Below are 21,928 nucleotides of genomic sequence, written 5' to 3' on the forward strand. Positions count from 1 at the left end.
CCTTTGTCTTTGTTTCCCTTCCTGATTGCGTTTTCTTTCCGGGATTTTATTCTGATTACAACATTCAGTTCTTTAATTAGATTGACATTAAATTAATGGGTTTAACAGTCTAAGAATCATCAAATCATTTAAGTCCCGCTCAGAGAAAGGGAAGAGAAAATTTGCGTAAATGCTTCCACGGTGGTTAGCACTGTTGCCTCACAGCTAGAAGGTCTGGGTTCAAATCCACCTTGGCCAGGAGTTTGCATATTCTCCCCGTGTCTGCGTGGGTTTTCTCCGGGTACTCCGGTTTCCTCCCACAGCCCAAAGACATGTAGTTAATTGGTGATTCTAAATTGCCCATAGGTGTGAATGTGTACAAATGGTTGTTTGTCTCTCTGTGTTAGCCCCCCCCCCCCCCCCCAAAAAAAAAAAAAAAAAAAAAACAGGATTGGAGGAAGTGAATGGATGGACTTTAAAACAATTGATTTTCAGTTCAAATACTAACAGGCCTAGTTCTATGTTGATGCAAAATTTCCATAAATTTAGACAGTGCACCGCCATGGCTTCAAGACATGAAGAGACAGAAACATATTTGTTGGCTACTCACAGTGGTTTATGGTTTATTTTAAGCACAAGGCTATAACAAAGGATTTTTAGGTCTAATGACACAACCCCACTAAACCCCCCCCCCCCCCCCCTCCCTCACACTTCCTTTTTTTTTTTTACTTTCAGTGTTCTTAATGATAAAGACATCTGCTAAATGACAAACAAAAAGACCCAAAGCATTAACTGTTTGGCCATCCCAGCACCCCCCACAAGCTGACAGACCTACTGTACTGACCTGTTATAGCCATATACATCATATACATGCTTTATGACTGCTGTTGAATTTATGTGTGGTTTCTGTACTTGGTGTGTTTTACCTTTTAAAGAAACCATTTCTGTGCAAATGCACAGGACAGAGACTTCAGAAGAAGAAAGGTCTGCTTTGACTGCAGTGTGTACGATGCAAATTCAGAACATAGGACTGAAACAAAACGTATCTGCATTTCACAGCTACAGCTACCAAGCATGAATGGGATACCCCCCCGATGAGCACACACCCATGAAAATTTGCCTTATACTGGTACTGATGAGGTAGGTTCTCCTTGGAGATAGTCACCTTTCTTGCAGGAAAATGTGCCTTTGTGTATCATAAAAACTAGACCAGCAAGGAAGAGCAGGAGTGCGAAGACCACAAGTAGCCTCACTGTTGTTGCAATGATTGTTTGATCCCCTGTGAGAGACGGGAATTTTTATGTAAATGAAAACACACATCTCAAAAATACAATAGGGCCTTCGCACAGTTCGTGCTCGGGCCCTAATAAAGATTGAAACAAAGAACAAAGCAATTAAAATCTCAACAGTGATCCCAGGTGGACTAAATATGATAAGATAATATCATGAATTAAGTGAAGAGAACTTACCTGAAGGCTTGCTGACAGTGAAATATTTGGTCACAGTTCCCTGGCTGTTTGAGGCTGTGCAGACATAGACCCCCGGATGCTCAAATGGTCGGGTCAGAATAGGTTGCTTCTCATCTTGACTCTTGTACGCCTCTTGAGCTGCTTGTGGGAATTGCCAGCGGTACGATGGCACACGCTTTCCTGTAGCTGTGCAATTTAAAGTCATCATTTGACCAGCTGAAAGTTCCAGAGTCTCATTTGCGGGATTGGTGAAGGTCGGTGGGTCTGACATGAAATCAAAATGCAGAAACACAGAGAGAAAAACTTGAAGAAATGAAAATAAAATAAGAAATGTGATGGTTAAATTCAGATCATATTAAAAACTCACAGAGTACAGTCACACTATGTGACTTTGAAGGCATCGTGGGAGGACCTTGTGCTTCTGGCCACAAGTTTAGCTTTGCTTCACACCAGATCTCAGTTCCATCATTGTCTCTATGAGCAATCAGATTGAGGACAGATGACTTATTGACCGGAGATGGACGAGACTCATCAAAAGTCTCAGGAGACAAGATCTTATTTCCTTTGTGCCAAAGAACAGAGAGATATCTTGCTGGTGCCACATTAACAATGTCACACTGTATGGCATACTGTTGGCCTTCCACCATGCTATTTAAATTCTTCAAAGACACACTGTCTGGCATTTCTGTAACAAAAAGAGATAAAATGAATTTATATTATTGAGTGATCAAATACTAAAAATGATCTGCTTGGAAATGTCAGATAAAGTTAAGTTTACTTACTGTAAACAGTCACTGGTAACGTTTTTAAACACTGCTCACCATCAAGGAGATTCACATAACACATTGGTTCTATCACCCAGTCTGGCACAGAGTTCATTTTAAAGGGAAGAGAAGAGACACCCGGGGTAAGGTCCACTCCTCCATACGGAGACTCCCAGCCCATTCCCCCTGTCTGGTGAGATGATGAAGTGCAGTTGGCTGATAAAGAGTCTCCAAATCTCACCACAACTCTAGGAGGGCTCATTTCTAACTGTGGACAGGAGCCGCTCACAAGCTTTCCTAAAACAATAGAGCAAGATGTAAGTTAGGCTTATGGCACAAACATCCAAAATAATATTCTACACAGTATCAAAGCCCTGCAGGTACTGTTAATTGATTCAGAGGACACAAGAGTCACGCTCTTAATACAAATACTGATATTTCAGCAGATCTCCCACAATCACACAGCACCCCACAGGACTGTCTTTTCTCTCACTCAGCTTTGTGCATTAGTATTTGAAGCTCTCGTTGTTGCAGCAAGACCACATAAAATTAATGCACAAAAAAGTAACATCGTGCTCTTCAATTTCCCAGCTGAAAGGTTCATAAAATTTGGATTTATAATAATTTGGATTTAAAGACTTCTAATTAAAAAGATACTAAGTAAAAGATACTTTAATGAGGTGCTGAATGACCTGGATGAATGGATGCAGCTGCGGCTTTCTTCTTTTGTTTCAAACTGTCCTCATATAAGAACATAAGAGTTTCCTCAGGAATGTGGATAAGACAGTATCTACAGTATAAAAGCTGCTACAAGCTTGTTGCAGAGGCTACTTTATACCAGACTGCATCCACTTGATAAATGAATGAGCTTCAGATATTTACCCTTAATACAAAATACAGACTGACACATTTATTTTAAAAATTAAAGCATTATATGGGATCAGTATTGAAGAATAAGATTTTCTGTTCACCATAACCAGCCTCACTCAGTGACATGCTCCTATTCCTCTTGCGAAGAAGGTGATGACTGGTAATAATAATCTTTTCCTTTTTATGGAAATGATAGATCCCCCACCCCACCCCCCTTATTTCTATAAACCTTAAAAAGATCTCCTGACATCAGGAAAAGAAATCTGTCCAGTTTCTAAAGAAACTGATCTCTGATAAAAAAGCTGGTCTGACTAGTAGCTCCATAAGTCATGTTTCAAAGGTTTTTTTTGTGGGTTCACAGAAAATGATGACATGTGCAGATGCACATTTATGTAGATATGTAAAATATATTCATATGTTAACTCCAAAAAATATAACCCCCTCCCTTCTTCTGTTGTTTCTGGTATCACTTTAAAATTTAGGCTCTCGCTAGCTGCCCGCAAATACAAACTGGATTCCAAAAAAGTTGGGACACTAAACAAATTGTGAATAAAAACTGAATGCAATGATGTGGAGGTGCCAACATCTAATATTTTATTCAGAATAGAACACAAATCACAGATCAAAAATTTAAACTGAGAGAATGTATCATTTTAAGGGAAAAATATGTTGTTTCAAAATTACATGGTGTCAACAAATCCCAAAAAAGTTGGGACAAGGCCATTTTTACCACTGTGTGGCATCCCCCCTTCTTCTTACAACACTCAACAGACGTCTGGGGACAGAGGAGACCAGTTTCTCAAGTTTAGAAATAGCAATGCTCTCCCATTCATGTCTAATACAGGCCTCTAACTGTTCAATCGTCTTGGGCCTTCTTTGTCGCACCTTCCTCTTTATGATGCGCCAAATGTTCTCTATAGGTGAAAGATCTGGACTGCAGGCAGGATCCTTCTCCTACGTAGCCATGATGTTGTGATTGCTGCAGAATGTGGTCTGGCATTATCTTGTTGAAAAATGCAGGGTCTTCCCTGAAAGAGATGACGTCTAGATGGGAGCATATATGTTGTTCTAGAACCTGAACATAGTTCTCTGCATTAATGGTGCCTTTCCAGACATGCAAGCTGCCCATGCCACAAGCACTCATGCAACCCCCATACCATCAGTGATGCAGGCTTCTGAACGGAGCGCTGATAACAACTTGAGTTATCCTTGTCCTCTCTGGTCCGACATGGCGTCCCAGTGTTCCATAAAGAACTTCAAATCGTGACTCATTGACCACAGAACAGTCTTCCATTTTGCCACACTCCATTTTAAAAGACCCCTGGCCCAGTGCAAACGTCTGAGCTTGTGGAGCTTGCTTAGAAATGGCTTCCTCTTTGCACTGTAGAGTCGCGGATGGCACGGTGGATTGTGTTCACTGACAATGCTTTCTGGAAGTATTCCTGAGCCCATTCTGTTATTTCCTTGACAGTGGCATTCCTGTTTGAGGTGCAGTGACGTTTAAGGGCCCGGAGATCACGAGCATCCAGTAGAGTTTTACGGCCTTGACCCTTACGCACAGCGATTGTTCCAGATTCTCTGAATCTTTTGATGATGTTATGCACGGTTGATGATGATAACTTGAAAGTCTTTGCTATTTAACGCTGGGTAACACCCTTCTGGTATTGCTGCACTATCTTTCTGCGCAACAATGGTGGAATTGGTGATCCTCTTACCATCTTGGCTTCAGAGAGACACTGACACTCTGAGAAGCTCTTTTTATACCCAATTATGTTGTCAGTTGACCTAATTAGTGTTCATTGGTCTTCCAGCTGTTTGTTATATGCTCAATTTCATTTTTCCAGCCACTTATTGCTACTTGTCCCAAATTTTTTGGGATTTGTTGACGCCATGTAATTTTGAAACAACATATTTTCCCTTAAAATGATACATTCTCTCAGTTTAAACTCTTGATCTGTGATTTGTGTTCTATTCTGAATAAAATATTAGATGTTGGCACCTCCACATCATTGCATTCAGTTTTTATTCACAATTTGTTTAGTGTCCCAACTTTTTTGGTATCCGGTTTGTAGGTCTGTTGTATATCTTGACTGTTTTGTCTGAAGAGACTTCGTAGTTGCAAGACTTCTTAATGGTTTAAGTTTGCTCACTGGTGTGTGCCCTGTCACAGAGCAGGGGTTTAATTATTGTGGCGCGCGTGTTAAAATATTGTGCGCGTAATTGTGTGTAATATTGTGTCTCGGCTGTGCGGAGCCGTTCAGTTAAGATTTGGCTGTTCTTGTCTTCTGTGTGCAGGGAGTGTGGTTGTTGGGGTACTTTTTTAAACTTATGTGACAAGATGAATGAAATATTAGGTAACTTTATTATTTTATTCCCCGCCCCCAGCCAACAGGAAATGTCTTGTACGCGTTATTATTATTCGGCCCTTCTTTGCGGTTCAGCATGATTTGATGTTTGAAGGCGCGGTCAGTGGCAGGAAGTAATTATTCTCTTCAAATAGGATAAACCTAAAGGAACGAGCCTGCTTTCAAACCGTAAGGAGACATGTTTGCAGAAAAATGTATAAATCAAAAGTAAAACGTCAGGAAATAAAAGTACTTCGTTACTTCCCACCTGTGAGGGAATGAGATTTCAGATAATGAGCTGATAAAGCGCATTCAATAAAACCGACAATCTGAAGCTGAAAGCAAAACAAATATGAAAGTGCGCAGGCTTTCTCCCGAGAGGAGCTCCACTCTAACCATAAGAATACAGAGACACAAGGTGGTAACTTGGTGTATAAAGCGACAAAGATGACAGAAAATAGACTCACCTGTGCACGCGATTAAGACACTAAAGATGAGGACGGACATCATGGTTTCAGCAGATGTGCAACACCACTGGCAAAGAATTGAATATAAAATAGATTCGGCTGAATAACCAAACCTGTGCTGCTTTTAGTGTACCCAGATGCGGTTTCCTTTTGATTGTGGCGCACACACACACACACACACACACACACACAAGAAGTGTGCCTGGTTGTTATTTTGAGAAAAACGAACACGTGATAAAACCACGTTTTGCAAAAGAAGAGATCTGAATTTTGAGATTATAGAAGAAAATGAACATTACAAAAGCAGCAAATGGCTTTCAGTCTAGATATCCAGCGTGACTGTTTCCCATTGAGCTCTCATGTGTTTTTAAAGTGGTCCTTTATTTATTGAGCAATATAAAATATTAAGTATTGAACATTTGCTGCTGCACACCATGGCGCCAACCAAATACGTCAGTGGATTTTAGATCAAAATACAATTCAAGTGCAGACTTTCAGCCTTATTTCAAAGATTTCTACAGAAGTGTTGCATCAACTGCAACATGCAAAACTTTGTTGTGCATAATTTCCATGCATGAGTCTCTTGATTGTAGACTTTGATACACCTACCTTTTCAAGAGGGTTCTTGAGTCGACCTGGAACCAGCCAGTGTATTGGCCACTTCTGATGCTCTTTAGCTTTCAAATTATCTTTCTATCAATAAAAATAAATAATTTGATAGAAGCGCAACATAAGGGAAAGCTGTACAGTTTCATGAATGAAAATTACAAATACAATTTCATAAGATTTATTTGAAATATTACATATAAAAACTACATACAATTTATCCCACATTAGATGAACATTTAACAACATCATTATGATTAAAAGCACATTTAAAACTCAATGTGGAATGGTACTACACAGAATGTCCACAGCGGTCACTTGGTGACGCCATTAAAAGCCAATTTATTAAAAGAAATCATTTCCAAGCATCAAGATTTGCAGAAGTGATTCTTGCTGAAACCTTTACGAGCTTAATCAGAGATCTCCATCTTCTCTTGTTTAACATTCTCTGTGGAGCAAGGAACACACATTAGTATAAGGAATTTTGTATTCAAGATTTAAAATGTCAACCAGAGTAAAACAAACAGGAAATCACCTGAAGCTTGTTCTTCCTTCATTCTTTCCATGATGCATTTCTTAACCTCGAGCCCAATGGCCCTCGAGAGGGGAGGGGGCACGGCATTTCCAACCTGAGAGGAAACAGAAGCAATTACATGAGCAGGGAGAGAAGGAACAATTTTATTTGGAGTCGTGTTTCTGGACAGTTGATGAATGCTGTGAGGTAGCTGCAGAGCCACTGCAGGTGAAAGCTGTTCACTTCTGACCCAAGTCAGGGGAAAAAATTTCACACCTGCATGTGTTTCATGAAGACATCTCTTGGTTGTAGACTGTGATGAAAGCAGGGCTGCATGATTATGGCCAAAGTGATTATCATAATGATGTAATGATGGTCTGTCTCGCTTGCACGAACATCTTTGAACTCATATTCAAAAATCACATAAAACAAATTCAACACTTTGAATCAACTTGATATGTCTGCTTTATTCCTCATAGTCATTGTCAGTCAATTGTCCCATTACTTTTGAACCTCTGCAAATGGGAGACTGTATAAAAATGGCTTTCACTTTTACATTACGCTACATTTCTGTTAAATGCTTATTTGGCTGCAGAGAATTTTTCATTATCTGACCAAGGGGCACCTAATAGGAAACAAAGTCTCCCAATCCATCGTACTTGTATACAGTGAAAGACTTTGTACCACCTCAGAAAAACTGCCTGATGGGGATACCATGTTTTGTTCAGTATGCTGAAAATTTCCCTGAAGCGTTCATTACTCATTGTGTTTACTGGACACATCTGTGGCCAAATAGATTGTGATTGCATTGATAATTACAGTGTGTCTTTGTGAGCTGATGAATACACCAACATGCTGTTGCATATTGCTTTTATGGATGTCGGAGTTGATGATTCACGTTAGCAACCACTGCACTGTTTTTCTTGACCTTCACACATTCAAGCAGATGAATAAGTTAGTTGTGTTGCTTTGCAGCACAGACAACTTTAGAGTAACTTCTGCATATATGATTACTTGATGGTTATCGTCACTTGCTCTAAATCCCAAGTATATTCAACCCGGGACAAACTCGTCAGCTTCTGCCAGAGTCCAGACATTTGTGTTTTATATCTGCATTTTAAACACGGTGTCCAGGAAAGTTCATAGTGTGGTGTTGGAAAGAGCTGTGACTGGCACGTCCAGGAATGTGGTCAGGTGTTCATTTAGGGAGTGCTTGACTTTCTTTTGCTCAAATTTTCAATATTGATTGATCATGTTCATTTAATTGCAAGAAGCCAAACTTGTGATCGAGACTACGATTCAAATTGCGCAGCCCTTGAAGAAAGTCATGACATCAAGATTTCACCTGTCTGTGTTTGTCCAAGATGTTTCCAAAGAAGCGGTAGGTGTCGGGGAACCCCTGAGAGCGTGAACACTCCCTCACACTGACCACTCTGTGTTGCTCAGGATGCAGAACACGGCCCTGAAACAAGAGACCAAAAGAACATCAGCTCCATCAAATCCAAGCTGGCTCAGCATTTAGCAAATGTGAGGACTCATCTGATATTTTTTCCCCTATATTAAAGAAAAGTGAAGAAATCCTAATCCAAACATGGGTTGTATGAGCTTTTGTGAAAGCTCATACGACGACTGATTGTTGTAACTAAAATTTAACTCAAACAGCTCATGTACCTGCTTGCCCATAGGTTCAGGATTAGTGACGGTTGTGCTGAAGAAGCCATCCCACTCCAACCTGCCATAGAGTCCTGCCCAGTGATTGTGGCGGTTCCCAGTGTGGGGCAGACACCACGGGATCAGGGTATTAAACTGCCTGTCTGCAGGGTCACAAGGCTTCCCTAAAAACAGGAATGAAAGCTTGAGATGTGTTGCAGCTGGAGATTTAAGTTCTGTAACTTCTATAGTCCTGCCTGCATACCTCCTGCACAAGTGCAAACCCCTCTGAGTGCACCCGTGCTGCTGCGCCCATTCTTCTTATCATGATGTGTGTAACGCAGCTTCTTAGTCGTGGTGCCATCTTTCAGCCGGACCTCAATATTGGGCAGATCCCTCCAATCAGAGCCTGGAGCCAAGGGGATGTGACGCATCCGACCCTCAACCAGAGCACTCATGTCCTGGAACACAGATCACGCAACTTCTGTTGTAAAATTATTCTTCGCAAATGATAACTGAAGGAGGGGCGCTACAGTAACACATTACGGCTGACCTTGCAGATATGATCTCGGAGGATAGGCTGATACTGTGTCCCTCTGATCTGCCTCTGGAACCAAGACTGGGGCTCCCCATTGTAGGAAATCTCCAATGCAGCTGCACCATTGCGAATCTCTGGCAGGTCAGACATGGTATCCCTGACAGTGATTGTTCTGTAGATTCCACCATTCCCTCTGTAGACAGAACATACTGACAGTGAGGCTCTGATGTGCTCCAAGAGAAATATTTGCAACCTAAAATTGCAGAATAAGCAGTAGAGGAAAATGTTTTTATTACCGTGTGACATTACTGACATATCTCTTTTCATCCACCACAACGCTAAGAGAGCAAGCTCGGGGAGCAAACACATGCAGAGGTTCAGGATAGCGAGGCAGCTTCTCTCCAGGAGCAGCAGCCAGGATGATGGCCCTACGTCGCGTCTGTGCAACACCGTACTGACCGGCCTAATCACAAGGGCAAAATCGGAGCGCGTTAGTATTCCTTCATTAGTGTGAGGAAACAAAAAAAAAAAAAAAAAATCATACAGCAGATTGCAGGTTTACATCACATGCTAATGCTAAGTCAGTGCCGTTTTAGCTCCAAAGAGTTTAAGATCTGATTCACCTGCAGGACACCAAAAGTACACTGGTATCCCATTCGCACAAGACAGCGCAGCGTCAGCTTCAGGACCATTGAGTTTTTGAATGACACGAAGTTCCTCACATTCTCAAGCAAGAAGAACTTGGGTCTGTAGTAGTCACAGTAGCTGTAAGAAAAGAAAACTGTCGCTTTAAATATGCAATTAAGGTCTTTATATTAAAAAAGATAAATAAATAAAATAAATTGCCAATCTGTGTAGGAGCAAGTTGAGAATTTTAGACAAACTTACCTAAGATAGGAGACAACAAGTGAGTTCTTGAATTTGGAATAAGTGCGAGAGTTGAAGCGGTTCATCCCACTAAAGCCTTGACAAGGAGGTCCTCCACACAGCATCTCGACGTCACCCTTCTGAGGCAGCTTCTGGCCAAGAGAATTAGTCTTTTCTCCAGACATAACCAACTTTAACAAGACGTTGCAGTCCTCAGTGAACACCGTGGTGCCTGGGTTGTTAAGTCTGAAGGCCTGTGCTGCAGGCTCCCACATCTCTATAGCCCAGAGGGTCTCAGAGATTCCTAAAAGCAACAAGCAGTTGAGTTTTTGCAGTACATAAATAATTTATATATTTAAAAAAAAAAAATAAAATCTTGGTATCACAATTTGTGGATTTGAAAAGATTTTGTGAGCAGTATGCAACAACATTTACCAGCCTGGTGGAAGCCCTCAGAAAGTCCACCGCAGCCGGAGAACACATCCAGTGTGCGATATTTGGACACTTTGGGCATCTGGGGTTGTGGATGAGAGCCCTGCTGTTCTTGTGCAGCTGACGCTTTTCCTTTGCCTTTACCTGGTGTGCATCAAGAAGAATTTATTAAGATTTCGGCGACCCTCAAACTAAATACAGAAAAAAATAAATAAATAAATAAAAAATTCCCTCCTCCCAAAATGTTTTTATAACAGTATTTTCACCTTTTCCTTTGCCCTTTCCTTTTCCTTTATGAACAGCAGAGCGAGCATGATTTGGAGGATCCTCAAAGCTTTTTGATTTTGCATTATAGGCCTGTGAGGGACACATTAGTATGAGAATTAAACTAACAAAAAGACCAAAAAACAAACAGTATATATACACTGCACTGAAGAAATGTTCAAGTATGTCCAACAATCTGTTTAATTATTAAACTTTCCAAGTGTCGTGCCAACTGCTTTAAGCTTCCCTCTATGCTAGTGGGGTAGCTATTACAAGATACTGACTTTTTTTTTTTTGGATGAACTGATCAATAGCAGATTCAGAAATTCCCGCAGAAGTACTGTACCTCAAGGAAATAGAAGCGGTCAGGTCCAGCACTGGAGTAGTCCTGGATCGATTCATTCAGGTCCTCCGCATATTCTACCTGGCAGCGGCCGAGTACGTCAGCCATGTTTACCGTCACTTCTTCATCACTCCAGTACAGCTGATTGATGTCTGTATGGTAACTAGCTTTGACACCTTTGTGAGTATTCTCAGGCCTGGGAAACAAGATAAAAATCAAGTTAATTCTTAACATTTTCATACCCTTAATGGCAGCCCATTTACTTTTTAAACAGCTTTTACCTGTAGAACTTGTAGAGTCGCAGTTTGACCTCTGACATGTCTGGTTTCCCATTGCTGCGCCTGGGACAGAAAATCTCCTTGATCCGCCCAACACGGAAAGGCTCTGGAGCATCCAGGTTTGACCCCTTGATGTAGTCTGATGACTTCCTGTAATACTCCGGATAAAGCTCCTCATCCACATCATCTTTCCTGTGGGAGCGCTTCACTGGACTGGCTGGCTTCACACTAAGAGCCACAAAAAGGGAAGTTAGTCCAAACAAATGTATACAAGACCAAGTTGTCTTCATTTAAAAAAAAAAAAAAAATTCTTTAATTTTTTTATGTTATGGCATTATGATATATTAAAAGACATAATTTTGTTGCTTTAGGCAGAATAGGATTTCAAATTCAGCTCAGTAACTCAAGAAATTGAGCCTTCCTTTCATTGGTTTAATGCAGACTTTAATCAACACTTGTGTTCTCCAAGCTCCTGACTGCATGAGTAATGAAGGCCCTCTAGTGGCCTAAGTTGCACTACACATACAAGTTCAACACAAAAATACACACTAAACTCTGTTCACTCACCTGAAACTAAAAGTTTCAGGAGGCAGGTAGACACTGTCTCCCACCCTGAACTGCTCTCCCTTAAAGCAAGCTAAAGCATACAAAGCCTTTGTGTCACTGTCCTCATTCTCCAGGGGTTCGATTACACGAGGCACCTCTTTTTCCTCTCGCTCTTTAGTCCTAACACAGCTGCCACAGAACCTGAAAGTCAAAGCAGGTATACTGAGAATCACAGAAAAGAAGGAAAAAAAAATAAAATAAACCCATGAGCAGTATAAATGCATGTGTGGCTGGTGCTTACTTGAACTTGGATTCTTCAGATGGAGATGTCTTTGGAGGCATTTCAAATCTGGCATAATCTGTGTCATACCAGAACTGATAGAAGAAACTCTTCCCATCATCCTCAATCACTTTGAGGTCAACATCCATACCACCCTAAAAAACACAGAAACAGCCATTAGATTAAAAAAAATTGCAATGAAAAACAGCTTCAGAGCTTTTTAGCCTCTAAAACTTACCTCCATAAACCAGTTGTTAGATGGGGCCTTATACATGACATTCACTTTGTCTTGGACATAATTGAGCAACATGTCTTCACATTCATCCACGATGACAAGCTCGAGTGGATCTGAAGTCTCGCCGAGCACTGTGTCTATTCCACGAAGGAACCAGTGGGCGTGGAACATCTTTCCATTATTGTCCTCCCACATCGATGTGATCCTGAGAAAGAAACCTCATTAGATTTGAGACGCTCCACTTCATCAATATTAAACTGCGTCTGAATCACTTACCTGGCCAGATACAGGGGAATGGATGGATCCTCTGATGAAACTGAGACACAGTCTCCCACCTCCAGCACTTCATCGTTCAAAGAGACCTTCCTGTAGTACTGCTTCTTCCCTTCAGTCTGAAAGGGTGAAGATGAATATTTTCATAGTCACTCCTGGGAACTCCGTACCTTGCTGAGTTGCTGTTGCGCCGGGCTGAGAATTTCAGCACTTAGCTTCCAGAATAGATCGCTATGGTAACAGTTAGCTAACACTGCAGTCGTTAGCGTCAGCAAGTGATTGTTTGCTTGCCCCCCCCAATCGTATGATCACGCCAGCCTGTAAAAATGTTTTGGCTGTATCCCTGGAATACGGTCACTTTCTGTGACTGCTGTTATTATAGTAAAAACTAAGTCGTCCAAAATTTTGACATCTATGGCATCAATCTGAGCTTCCCAGATGACATCTTCAAGTTATCACGTTCACACAATTTTCAGAAAACTTGACCTCTGACCTTAACCTTCACCTTGAGGTCAAGGTCGCAGAGATTCAAAAGTTGGAAATTGTCCACCTGCCCGGCGAGGTGATGTGCAGAGCGACCAACGTGGTGAGAATACTGGTGCCTTTATTTAACTACTATGAAGTAGGAAAACATACCTGAATAGGTTCTCCAATCCATGCAAGTTTGCACTGAGTCTGCTTCTTCCTCTTGGCATGAGGAACCTTTTTGGTCTTCTCCACTGGAACATCTTCCTCCTCAATGTTCTCATCATCTTCAGCCTCCTTTACTGCAAGGTTGGGGCATCTAAACAGAGGCGTATATTGTTTTAAAGAAATTAATACCACTGTAATACCACACTATATAAATATCTAAGTCTGTGTTGTACTTTCTTCTTTCTTGCTTGAAATATTCTGTCACTCACCAAAAAAATTTGGAAAGGCATTTATAGGCAACAGATTAAAGGCCATGCTCACCTTCTCTGCTTACAAGCCTGCTTGCTTTTGCCACTTCCCCCAAATTTGATCATGTCTTTGCAAGCTGTACACTTGCCACAATCAGGAGACTGACAAACCTATGCAAAGAGAAAGAAAAGGGTTCAACATGCATAAGAATTAGAGAGTGGGCATCAATGGACCCCAGATACTTTATAATCAGATGTCACTAACCAACTCACCTCACAGACACCACAGCGCTGTCTTTTCATTCCACTCTCTTTGTCATTCTGCTCTATCTGATCAGAGAAGAAGGCATCAAAGATCTGGTAGACCAGCTTTGTGGTGGTAGCTTTAGTTGGTCCCTTACTGTCCTTTTCTATCTTTGTCGGGTGGCGAATCGCCTGTCTTCTGGCAGCCCTCCTGTCAACAGAATAAGATGTATGATCAGAAGAGAGGCGGATTTGAATGCACAAATACCTGATGATAGATGAAGGGATGGCATTATGAAGCCCCTGGCCATCAACACACCACAGCATCAGGCCATGCAACGTAAGAAACGAGCAAACAAAACTAAACAGACATAATGTACAATGCATGTTTCCATTTGATTTAAGTGGCAATAAAGTTCTCACAGTAGGAAGCAATTGGGCCTGCATGGAAAAACACCAACACGTGCCAACTTCCTCAAAGATTAGACTGCTTTGACCTCATCTGGCTTTTGTTCTTCCTATCACCCCAGTTATAAATAGCGTTTGCTCCAAGATCGCTCATAACACCGGCCAAATTCTAATCTGTGCTGAAGAGTCCCGTTTCTAACTAAACAGGATGAAGAACCCTCACCAACAGGAAGGTTTTTGACCCTTAACTTTGATTTAACATAGAGCCCTGTATGAGTTAGTGCCAAGGAGAGAAATTAAAAAAAATAAAATAAATAACACCCTGACAGCACTTCCGTCAGGAGCAGACAAGTTTTATCTAGAGAGTGAAAACATTTTTTGTTTGAATCCTGAATCTTTATAGCTGTGATTATAGCAGTGGGGATGTCTCACATTAAATCAGCTTGAATGTGGGACTTTCCAAGACTTCTATTTCTATGGATTATGAGCTGCGTGGGGGGGAGGGTATTGTCTATAAGACAGGTTTATGACAAAAGGTCTCTGCACAAAGGTTAAACTTAAAAACAAAAAACAAAAACACCAGTATTAAGCCTTCAGGCACATCCTGTAACCCATAATGCAAAGTGTCAAGCCATGTGCTTGAAGCCAAACCAATCAGCTTCCTACGAGCAACAACTGGCCAACAAAGTCACTGCTAGAGGCATTTTTTTTTTTTTTTTTTTTTTTTTAAAAGTCTGACGATGATAGACGGTTCTTACAATCGGCTGCTGTTTTTGCACAAATGCTCATTACAAAGGCAGCAACAATCATTTCACTGCAGCCGCCCCCCCCACCAACCTTTGGCAATTTCTCCTGTGATCACAGCTGACTGCTTGAAGTCAGCCAGTGGTAGAAGATGCTTTTTAAATGTGAAAGTGAATGCCTTCTTCCAAACCTTATAATTTCGAACGATCACATTACAGATTGTTCTGTATAACAAGCCATCTGTTATGTCAGGATGCTAAAAATAAATATATCAGAAGTACTGGAAGAGTCAAAATGAGAAACAAGGAGAAAGAAAATTTGCATATTTTAATTAAATCCTGTTAAACTCAAGTGTGGCGAGTCAGTCTAGTAATACGTAATTTCTGTGAAGTACGAGTTCCACAACATTTAAATAAATTAACCAAACTATCCATTTGTGACTGTCTATTTTATGCACACTGATGACTCCCATCTGTTATATATGGCCAGATTTCAAATATGCTGAATAAACTAAAAATAAACCACAATGTAAAGCCAAAAAATATAAAATGATTCAAATTAGAAATAAAATTTTAGCATGAAATCTGGTGTAGTGCTCTTTGGCCATAAAGTTTCTAAATGCTTCACACTAACACACCAAACAAGCTAAAGATGCATTCACAATGAGGCCTACCTACCAGTACAGCAGCATGCTGCATTAGGAAATGTTAAAGGAATGTTAGACATTAGGGAGAACAAGGAGCGAGGAGCAGAAATACAGGAATATAAGCACAAATGAAATGGATATCTTCAAAATCCTGAGTGAGTCAAAACTGCTGCTAGAAGAAAAATGGGAAAGGCTGAAACTGGAATCTTTGTTAAAGGCAAATATGCATCACATGAAGTACTTAGGTCTGCTTTCACTTCAATGCACAGCAGCTATAACATCAACGGAACATCACTTGGACTATTTGCACTATATTATGCACCCTACACCCCCTCCCACAACATACCCTGTGTGTGTATAGTATGTATATTCTAGTGTATATATTTTGTTACATTTTATATATATTTTGTTACTTTATATTTTATTTTGACTATATCTTGTTAATTATTCCACCTCCATTTTACCTCAGTGCACATATTCATTATATTCTTGATGATATTCTTTAAAATCATCCATTTACATCTTCATTTTGTGCTATAGTGTAAGAGTAGCCATCAAAGCATTTCACTGCTAGTTGTACCTTGTATGACCATGCATGTAACAAATAAACTTTGATGCAGATTCACAAGCCAACAGATGAGATTGAGCTCCTTCAAAAAAAAAAAAAAAAAAAAAAAAAATCATCCTTTTAAGTATTGATGCAAAATTATAAATCAACACTTTTCCTCTAAACATACCCGAATAAAAGCTTTAACATAAGAAACAATGCCCTTATAGCTGCACCTTTTTCCTAGAGTGACTCCTGCAAGCTTGATCAGGTCTCTCATGCAGGGGGTAACAATGATGGGCTGCTCATCTGAGTCACCGGCCTCGTCATAGCTCTCCACCTGCTCTACCACAAACTGGGCATGGCGCAGGAGTGTATCTTCAGTGAAGCAGTTGAAGTTCAGCCCTGCGGGAGGCACGGTGGTCTGAGGAAAAGGAAGAACCAGAGTTAGTAAGTATTCAGAAAAAAAATGGACGCCTGTGGGAAGCCAACACAGCGATGATCACAGATCATCTTTAGATGAAGGGAAACATGCACACTAGAATATATTTTCCCCGTCCTAAACATATGAACACAGCAGGAAACTGGATCAAATGCCAAAATAAGAGTTTGTTTCAATCACATAAAACTGCACCTCAATCTTATTGAGAAGGTCTTCATAAGTAGCATCAGGATTCTTCTGGAGGAATTCAACCACTATCTTGCTCATATAGATCTTCTCCTGCATCAGTGCAAAGATGGGTGCATACTCCTCACTAGGCTGCATTAAGATGTAATCAGCAAAAGCTAGATATGGAAAGATTTGGATAAACATTAGTGCACTGTATATATGGATGTATTTTTTTTTTAAATAAAAGGAGGAGAAAATGTAAAATTTTGCTACCTGTGGTGAAACCAATTAAAGCTTTTTCTCCACCATCAAAACCAGTTATCCACCAGGCATTGATGGGTCCCAGCTTTTTGGCAGGAACCCCACCTAAGAATAATATAAATAAAAAGGGTTACAGAAACTAAAAGAAAATAATGTACAATCATCATCTCTATAGCTGAAATGAGGTTTTCCATACCATCCATGCAAGGGTTGTCATCATAGATGGGTTTGACAACACAGCTGAAATAAAGCTCGACATTCTTCTCAATAAGTCCAGAGTCAAAGGGACAGAGATGGCCACGCTTGTCATAAACACTGCAACACACATCGCAATACTGTGAGACTGACACAAACCTCAAGTATGAGAATATAAAAACAGTGTAACTAGAAGGAACATGTTTGTTCTTCTAAACTCCTCGTCTCCTTTTAGGCATCGCCACAGCAGCATCTGCCTCCAACTCATCCAATCCCTAGCATTCTTCTCTGTCACACCAAGCCTCCGCATGCCCCCACTCAGCACATCCATATTCTCTTTTGTCTTCCTCTTTTCCTCCTGCCTGCCAGCTCAGTATTTAACACGCTTTGCCCAACAGATCCACTATCTCTCCTCTGTACATGTCCAAACAATCTTAGCCTTGCCACGATAACTTTGTCCCCAAACATCTAAACCTAAACTGTCCCTCTGATAGATTTCTAATCCTGTCCATTCTGGTGACTCCCAATGAAAACCCGAGCATTTTCAGCTCTGTCTCCTGTCTTTGTTAGTGTCACCATCTCCAACACAGCATAGCAGATCTCACTACCATCTTGTAAACCTTCCATTTCATTCTTACTGCTATCCTTCTGCCACAAAACGCACACAAACACACACACACTTCACCTCCACAGTTATGCCATCTGGATGAACTGCCTTTCTACTCATCCTGTTCATAGCTGCCCTCACTTCTTCCTTACCAATCATCTGCACTTCCTGATTCACCAACTGTCCCGTTCTCATTTTCTTTATTCATGCGTTTGTCAGAGTACTCCTTCCACCTGCTCAGTACACTCTCTTCACTCGTTGCACCAACATTTCCATCTTTAACTTGCTCCAACAAGCTACACATCCTTTCCAGCTCAATCTAGCCAATCAAGTTTTTATTTTCTCCTTGCTTAGTGCCCAGCCTCACATACAGCTCACTATATGAGTGAGCAGCATGTGGGTTTTGTTTTAGTCTAAACAAGAATCGCTCACCTGAAGTTTGTGATCTTGTGCTGTGGCAGATCTTCATAGCTCTCAAATCCATCCTCATTGGAGTCAAACAGCGAGAGGCGCTCATCTGTTAACATTTCAGGCTCTTCCAGCTAAAACACAGAAATTCAGAATTTTATTATTTAAAGATAAATAAAACTGCAATACTCAACTAAAATATATACATATACACATATATAAAAAACACTCACCGCATTATCAGGATCTCCTTGAAAGAACTTCAGGTCAGAGTCATCCAAGTATTGTCTGCAGTCTTGACATTTGGGCGGTGGTGTCTGAACAGAAACAAAAACACATTATACTGTAGAGAATCACATCAGCAACAAGCATTAATTACTCCAAAATGTTTACAGTTCAACAATCCAAATCATTACCTTTGCAGTGGAAACCGGCTTTATAATCTCACTCTTGCTTTCTTCTGGAGTGGCACTGCATAGAAAACCGTGTTAATACATTCACTCAGAAAAGCTGTAACACAATCAGTCACAAAAAGACTTACTTTTCATCCGATTCCACTTTGAGACGCTTATCCTCTCGAGACTACAAAAAAAGAAATAAAAAAATTGAAAAGAATCAGACACTGGAACTGCAGCTTCTACTGATGTTTACACATCACCAGTAAATAAAACTGCATCACCTCCTCAACGTCTTCATCCTTTTTCAATTCATTTTGTCCGTTGACTGCTTCTCCATTCAAGTCCTCTGACTTGCGCTTCTGACTGAAAGATACATTTACTTTAAGCAGATTACAGGGACTACAGAGTTTCTATTTTTTATATGTCAAAATGTGTAAATGAAGTATATAAATAGACTTGTATACGCACACTTTAGTGAACATTGACAAGATAGTAGGCTGTTTCCCACTATTTCTTGTAACCCTGGTACTGGCTGGAGACTCTACCAAAAAAAAAAAAAAAAAAAAAAGGGATTCAACTTTCCTTAAATAAATCCATAAAGCCACTGAATTTGGAGATCATCATCATATTAACACATTTCAAACATACTCTTTGTGTCAGAATTCGCTTTGCTCCTGCGTCCACCCTTCCCCTTCGAAGCAGTTGGTGACTTGACAGCTTCGTCTTCCTCCTGTACGCCCATGGTTACATCTTCATCGTGCTCATTTTTGTGGGACCCATTTGAGAAGCCATTCGTCTTCCCATTCTCCTCTGCGCCGTCAATGTGAGAGCCATTTTCAAGATGAAGTTCCTTTCCAAGCAGGGCCTTCACTTTAGAGATATACACCTCCTGAAGAAAGTAAATGCCATGTGTCACAAGTTAGAGGACAGATATAGTGACAATGTTTCAAGATTAACATTAATTTGGATGACTTACGAGTAACTGACCTTTGAGATCTCTGAACTTTTCATTTTTTCTTCCAGGCTGGTTAGTTGATCCTGAGCGTCACCGTGCAGAAAGTCCTGCACCAACCTCAACTTCTCCTTCACGTGATCCTGAAGTGACATTTTAAAGGGATAAAGATCTAAATTATCTTAAAAACATTACTAGGATTCATTGCAGACAGATACCGTTGTCCTAAACTGGATTACATTACTATTAAAGCGATTTGAAAACTATTTCTACATGGAACATATTTCAGTTTAGCTTTCCATTAATGATGTTTCAGCACTGATGCCCGTTTGCTTTAGCTGTCCACAGGAAAAAAAATGATTTGTCTCAGGTTTCTGTAAATCTCTTTCATAAATATTTAACAGGAGTGTAACTCGGATTGAGCTTGCAGCTTTCCTTTGAGATGACACAGACCAGATGGAGAAACATGTCTCGAGTCCATGCAAAACTCACCTCATCTGCAGATCCATCCTCATCCAGCCTCTGCAAGCTGTAAACAAAAGAGATATCAAAACAACGCTGCGGTAAGTCGGAGCGCGGGAACAGTGCGGGAGCACAGCCTCTGCCATACCACAGCAATTTAAAAAAAAAAAAGTGACAGCGGGTTATCAAAAACACAGATAACAAAACTTCCTGAGTGGCGCCAAATCTCACACGCTGCCCCATCCATTGGCATGCTAATGGTGCTAACTGGCTAATAGTGCAAGCCGCATCAGTCCTGTCAATGGCAACAAGCTAACGATAGCTACAACTGCTTACACAGGTAAGCGGGCAGTCACGCTCATGACAACCAGAGACAGTCCAACCCAGCAAGGCTAGCATTACGGCATTAGCCACCACTATTATGGCTTTTGAAATAAAAGCTGCATGCTAGCTACATCAGTAGGACAGTATTAGCATTCATTACAGTACCTTTTCCTGACATCGTCCGGGAGAGGCAGGGACGTCCTGGTCGGCATCGTAAACAAGCGTAAGACACGAGCGATGTAAGTAAAATGCTTTAAAATCGTTAAAACAACGCTTAAAAGTCCACCGTCATTAACCACCGCGCGGCTCCACGGTGTCTATCTGTCGCGTGCAGATGGATGCTATAAGCAATTCGGGCGCGCGGGCCGTCTTTTCGCGCGGAAACCCGGGTGTTGTGGACTGTACCACTGTAGCAAACTGTAGGTAAATCACCTTCGATGGCAGACCTAATAAATTCCTGCTGTACTCATCATTTGTGACTTGCATCAAATATTTATGTCATAATCACCGTTTATAAAAGAAAACTGGAACTTTAATGTGTATCTACTGTAAATAAATACATTTTCTAGAAATGCACAAATAACTTGATCCTCCCTTACTGTTTGCTAGATGTCGAAGTCGACTGACCAGGCGGAAGTTGTTGTTTACTAGTGGGGAATCGCGGGGAGACGTCTGCATCTCAGATATATCACTACTGTTTAATAAAACCTTGGCTGTCACTGTAATTGTGATGCACAATGGATTATCCACGTGGATTATCCACGGCAGATAACTTCGCTTCCCGTGTGATTACACTGTGTATGCCTCGGGTCCTGGCTGGTTTAGCCTATTTGTCCTAAATGTAGATATTTTGAGTTAAGTGACTGCTGTGTGATTTTAAAACAAAAAGAATGAAAGAAAGTATAAGGAGAGGGGGTCAAATATGGCCAGCTATGTCCCTATTTGACCACAAGGTGGCAATGTGTCATTGGTAGGCTGGATTTCTTTCAGGCTGTCAACTTGTTCATACACCCTATGTACACATGCAAGCCCACCATACCCTCTTTTACCATAAGCTTTCAGTGGCACGAGTTTAATCTGTGGACTTATTATATTAATTGATCAGTGTTCAGTTGTGTGCACAATGTAATAAGGATCCATTAACAAGTGGGGTTTTGTCCACTTCATTTTTTTTTTGTATAATTTATGAAGTATTCCAAATTGCGTGCTGTTCTGCAGGCATGAACTTACATATGTGTGATGACTTTAAGTGCTTTCTGTGTACACAACTTCACATACAGGTTTCTGAATCTGATGTAATATCCTGCAGGACTCTGAAAAGACTTGGCAGACATCCCAGAAGTGCAGCCTCCTGGGGCTGATTCAGCCAGTGTTCCCACCCAGGAATCCTGGATGTCTGACAGGAAACAGGCCCAACTCTCCCAAGGCCTCCATAAGTCAGCCTCTCCCCTCACCCCAAGCATCCCTCTTACCCAGAAAACCCTCTCCCGGGGCTTTTCCTTTATGCTTTTCTCAGACTAAC

The 21,928-nt window shown here is 40.9% G+C and overlaps 2 protein-coding genes across 2 annotated transcripts; both read right to left on the reverse strand.

Annotated features, from left to right (window-relative positions):
• Positions 1–802: 802 nt before the first annotated feature.
• Positions 803–6,002, reverse strand: LOC115785271 (intercellular adhesion molecule 1-like). Its single transcript, XM_030736812.1, has 5 exons — positions 5,895–6,002; positions 2,270–2,509; positions 1,816–2,133; positions 1,449–1,712; positions 803–1,258 (listed from the first exon to the last, which is right to left on the reverse strand). Exons 1-5 carry the CDS (start codon positions 5,935–5,937, stop codon positions 1,101–1,103), a joined length of 1,023 nt encoding a protein of 340 aa, XP_030592672.1. The 5' UTR covers positions 5,938–6,002; the 3' UTR covers positions 803–1,100.
• Positions 6,003–6,711: 709 nt separating this feature from the next.
• On the reverse strand, positions 6,712–20,771 carry dnmt1 (DNA (cytosine-5-)-methyltransferase 1). The gene is made up of 34 exons (XM_030736205.1): positions 20,572–20,771; positions 20,113–20,149; positions 19,656–19,763; positions 19,317–19,557; positions 19,137–19,209; positions 18,950–19,031; positions 18,812–18,852; positions 18,687–18,741; positions 18,504–18,587; positions 18,295–18,404; positions 17,257–17,375; positions 17,073–17,165; positions 16,824–16,975; positions 16,426–16,613; positions 13,875–14,055; positions 13,675–13,772; positions 13,357–13,504; positions 12,724–12,839; positions 12,451–12,652; positions 12,234–12,367; positions 11,954–12,133; positions 11,390–11,614; positions 11,112–11,304; positions 10,768–10,858; positions 10,505–10,645; positions 10,091–10,373; positions 9,826–9,967; positions 9,499–9,665; positions 9,218–9,395; positions 8,930–9,125; positions 8,686–8,849; positions 8,360–8,476; positions 7,036–7,129; positions 6,712–6,948 (listed from the first exon to the last, which is right to left on the reverse strand). The coding sequence occupies exons 1-34, from the start codon at positions 20,616–20,618 to the stop codon at positions 6,911–6,913; spliced, it is 4,518 nt and encodes a 1,505-aa protein (XP_030592065.1). The 5' UTR covers positions 20,619–20,771; the 3' UTR covers positions 6,712–6,910.
• Between the last annotated feature and the right edge of the window lie 1,157 nt (positions 20,772–21,928).

Source organism: Archocentrus centrarchus, chromosome 8 (assembly GCF_007364275.1).
Source record: "Archocentrus centrarchus isolate MPI-CPG fArcCen1 chromosome 8, fArcCen1, whole genome shotgun sequence".
NCBI lineage: Eukaryota > Metazoa > Chordata > Actinopteri > Cichliformes > Cichlidae > Archocentrus > Archocentrus centrarchus.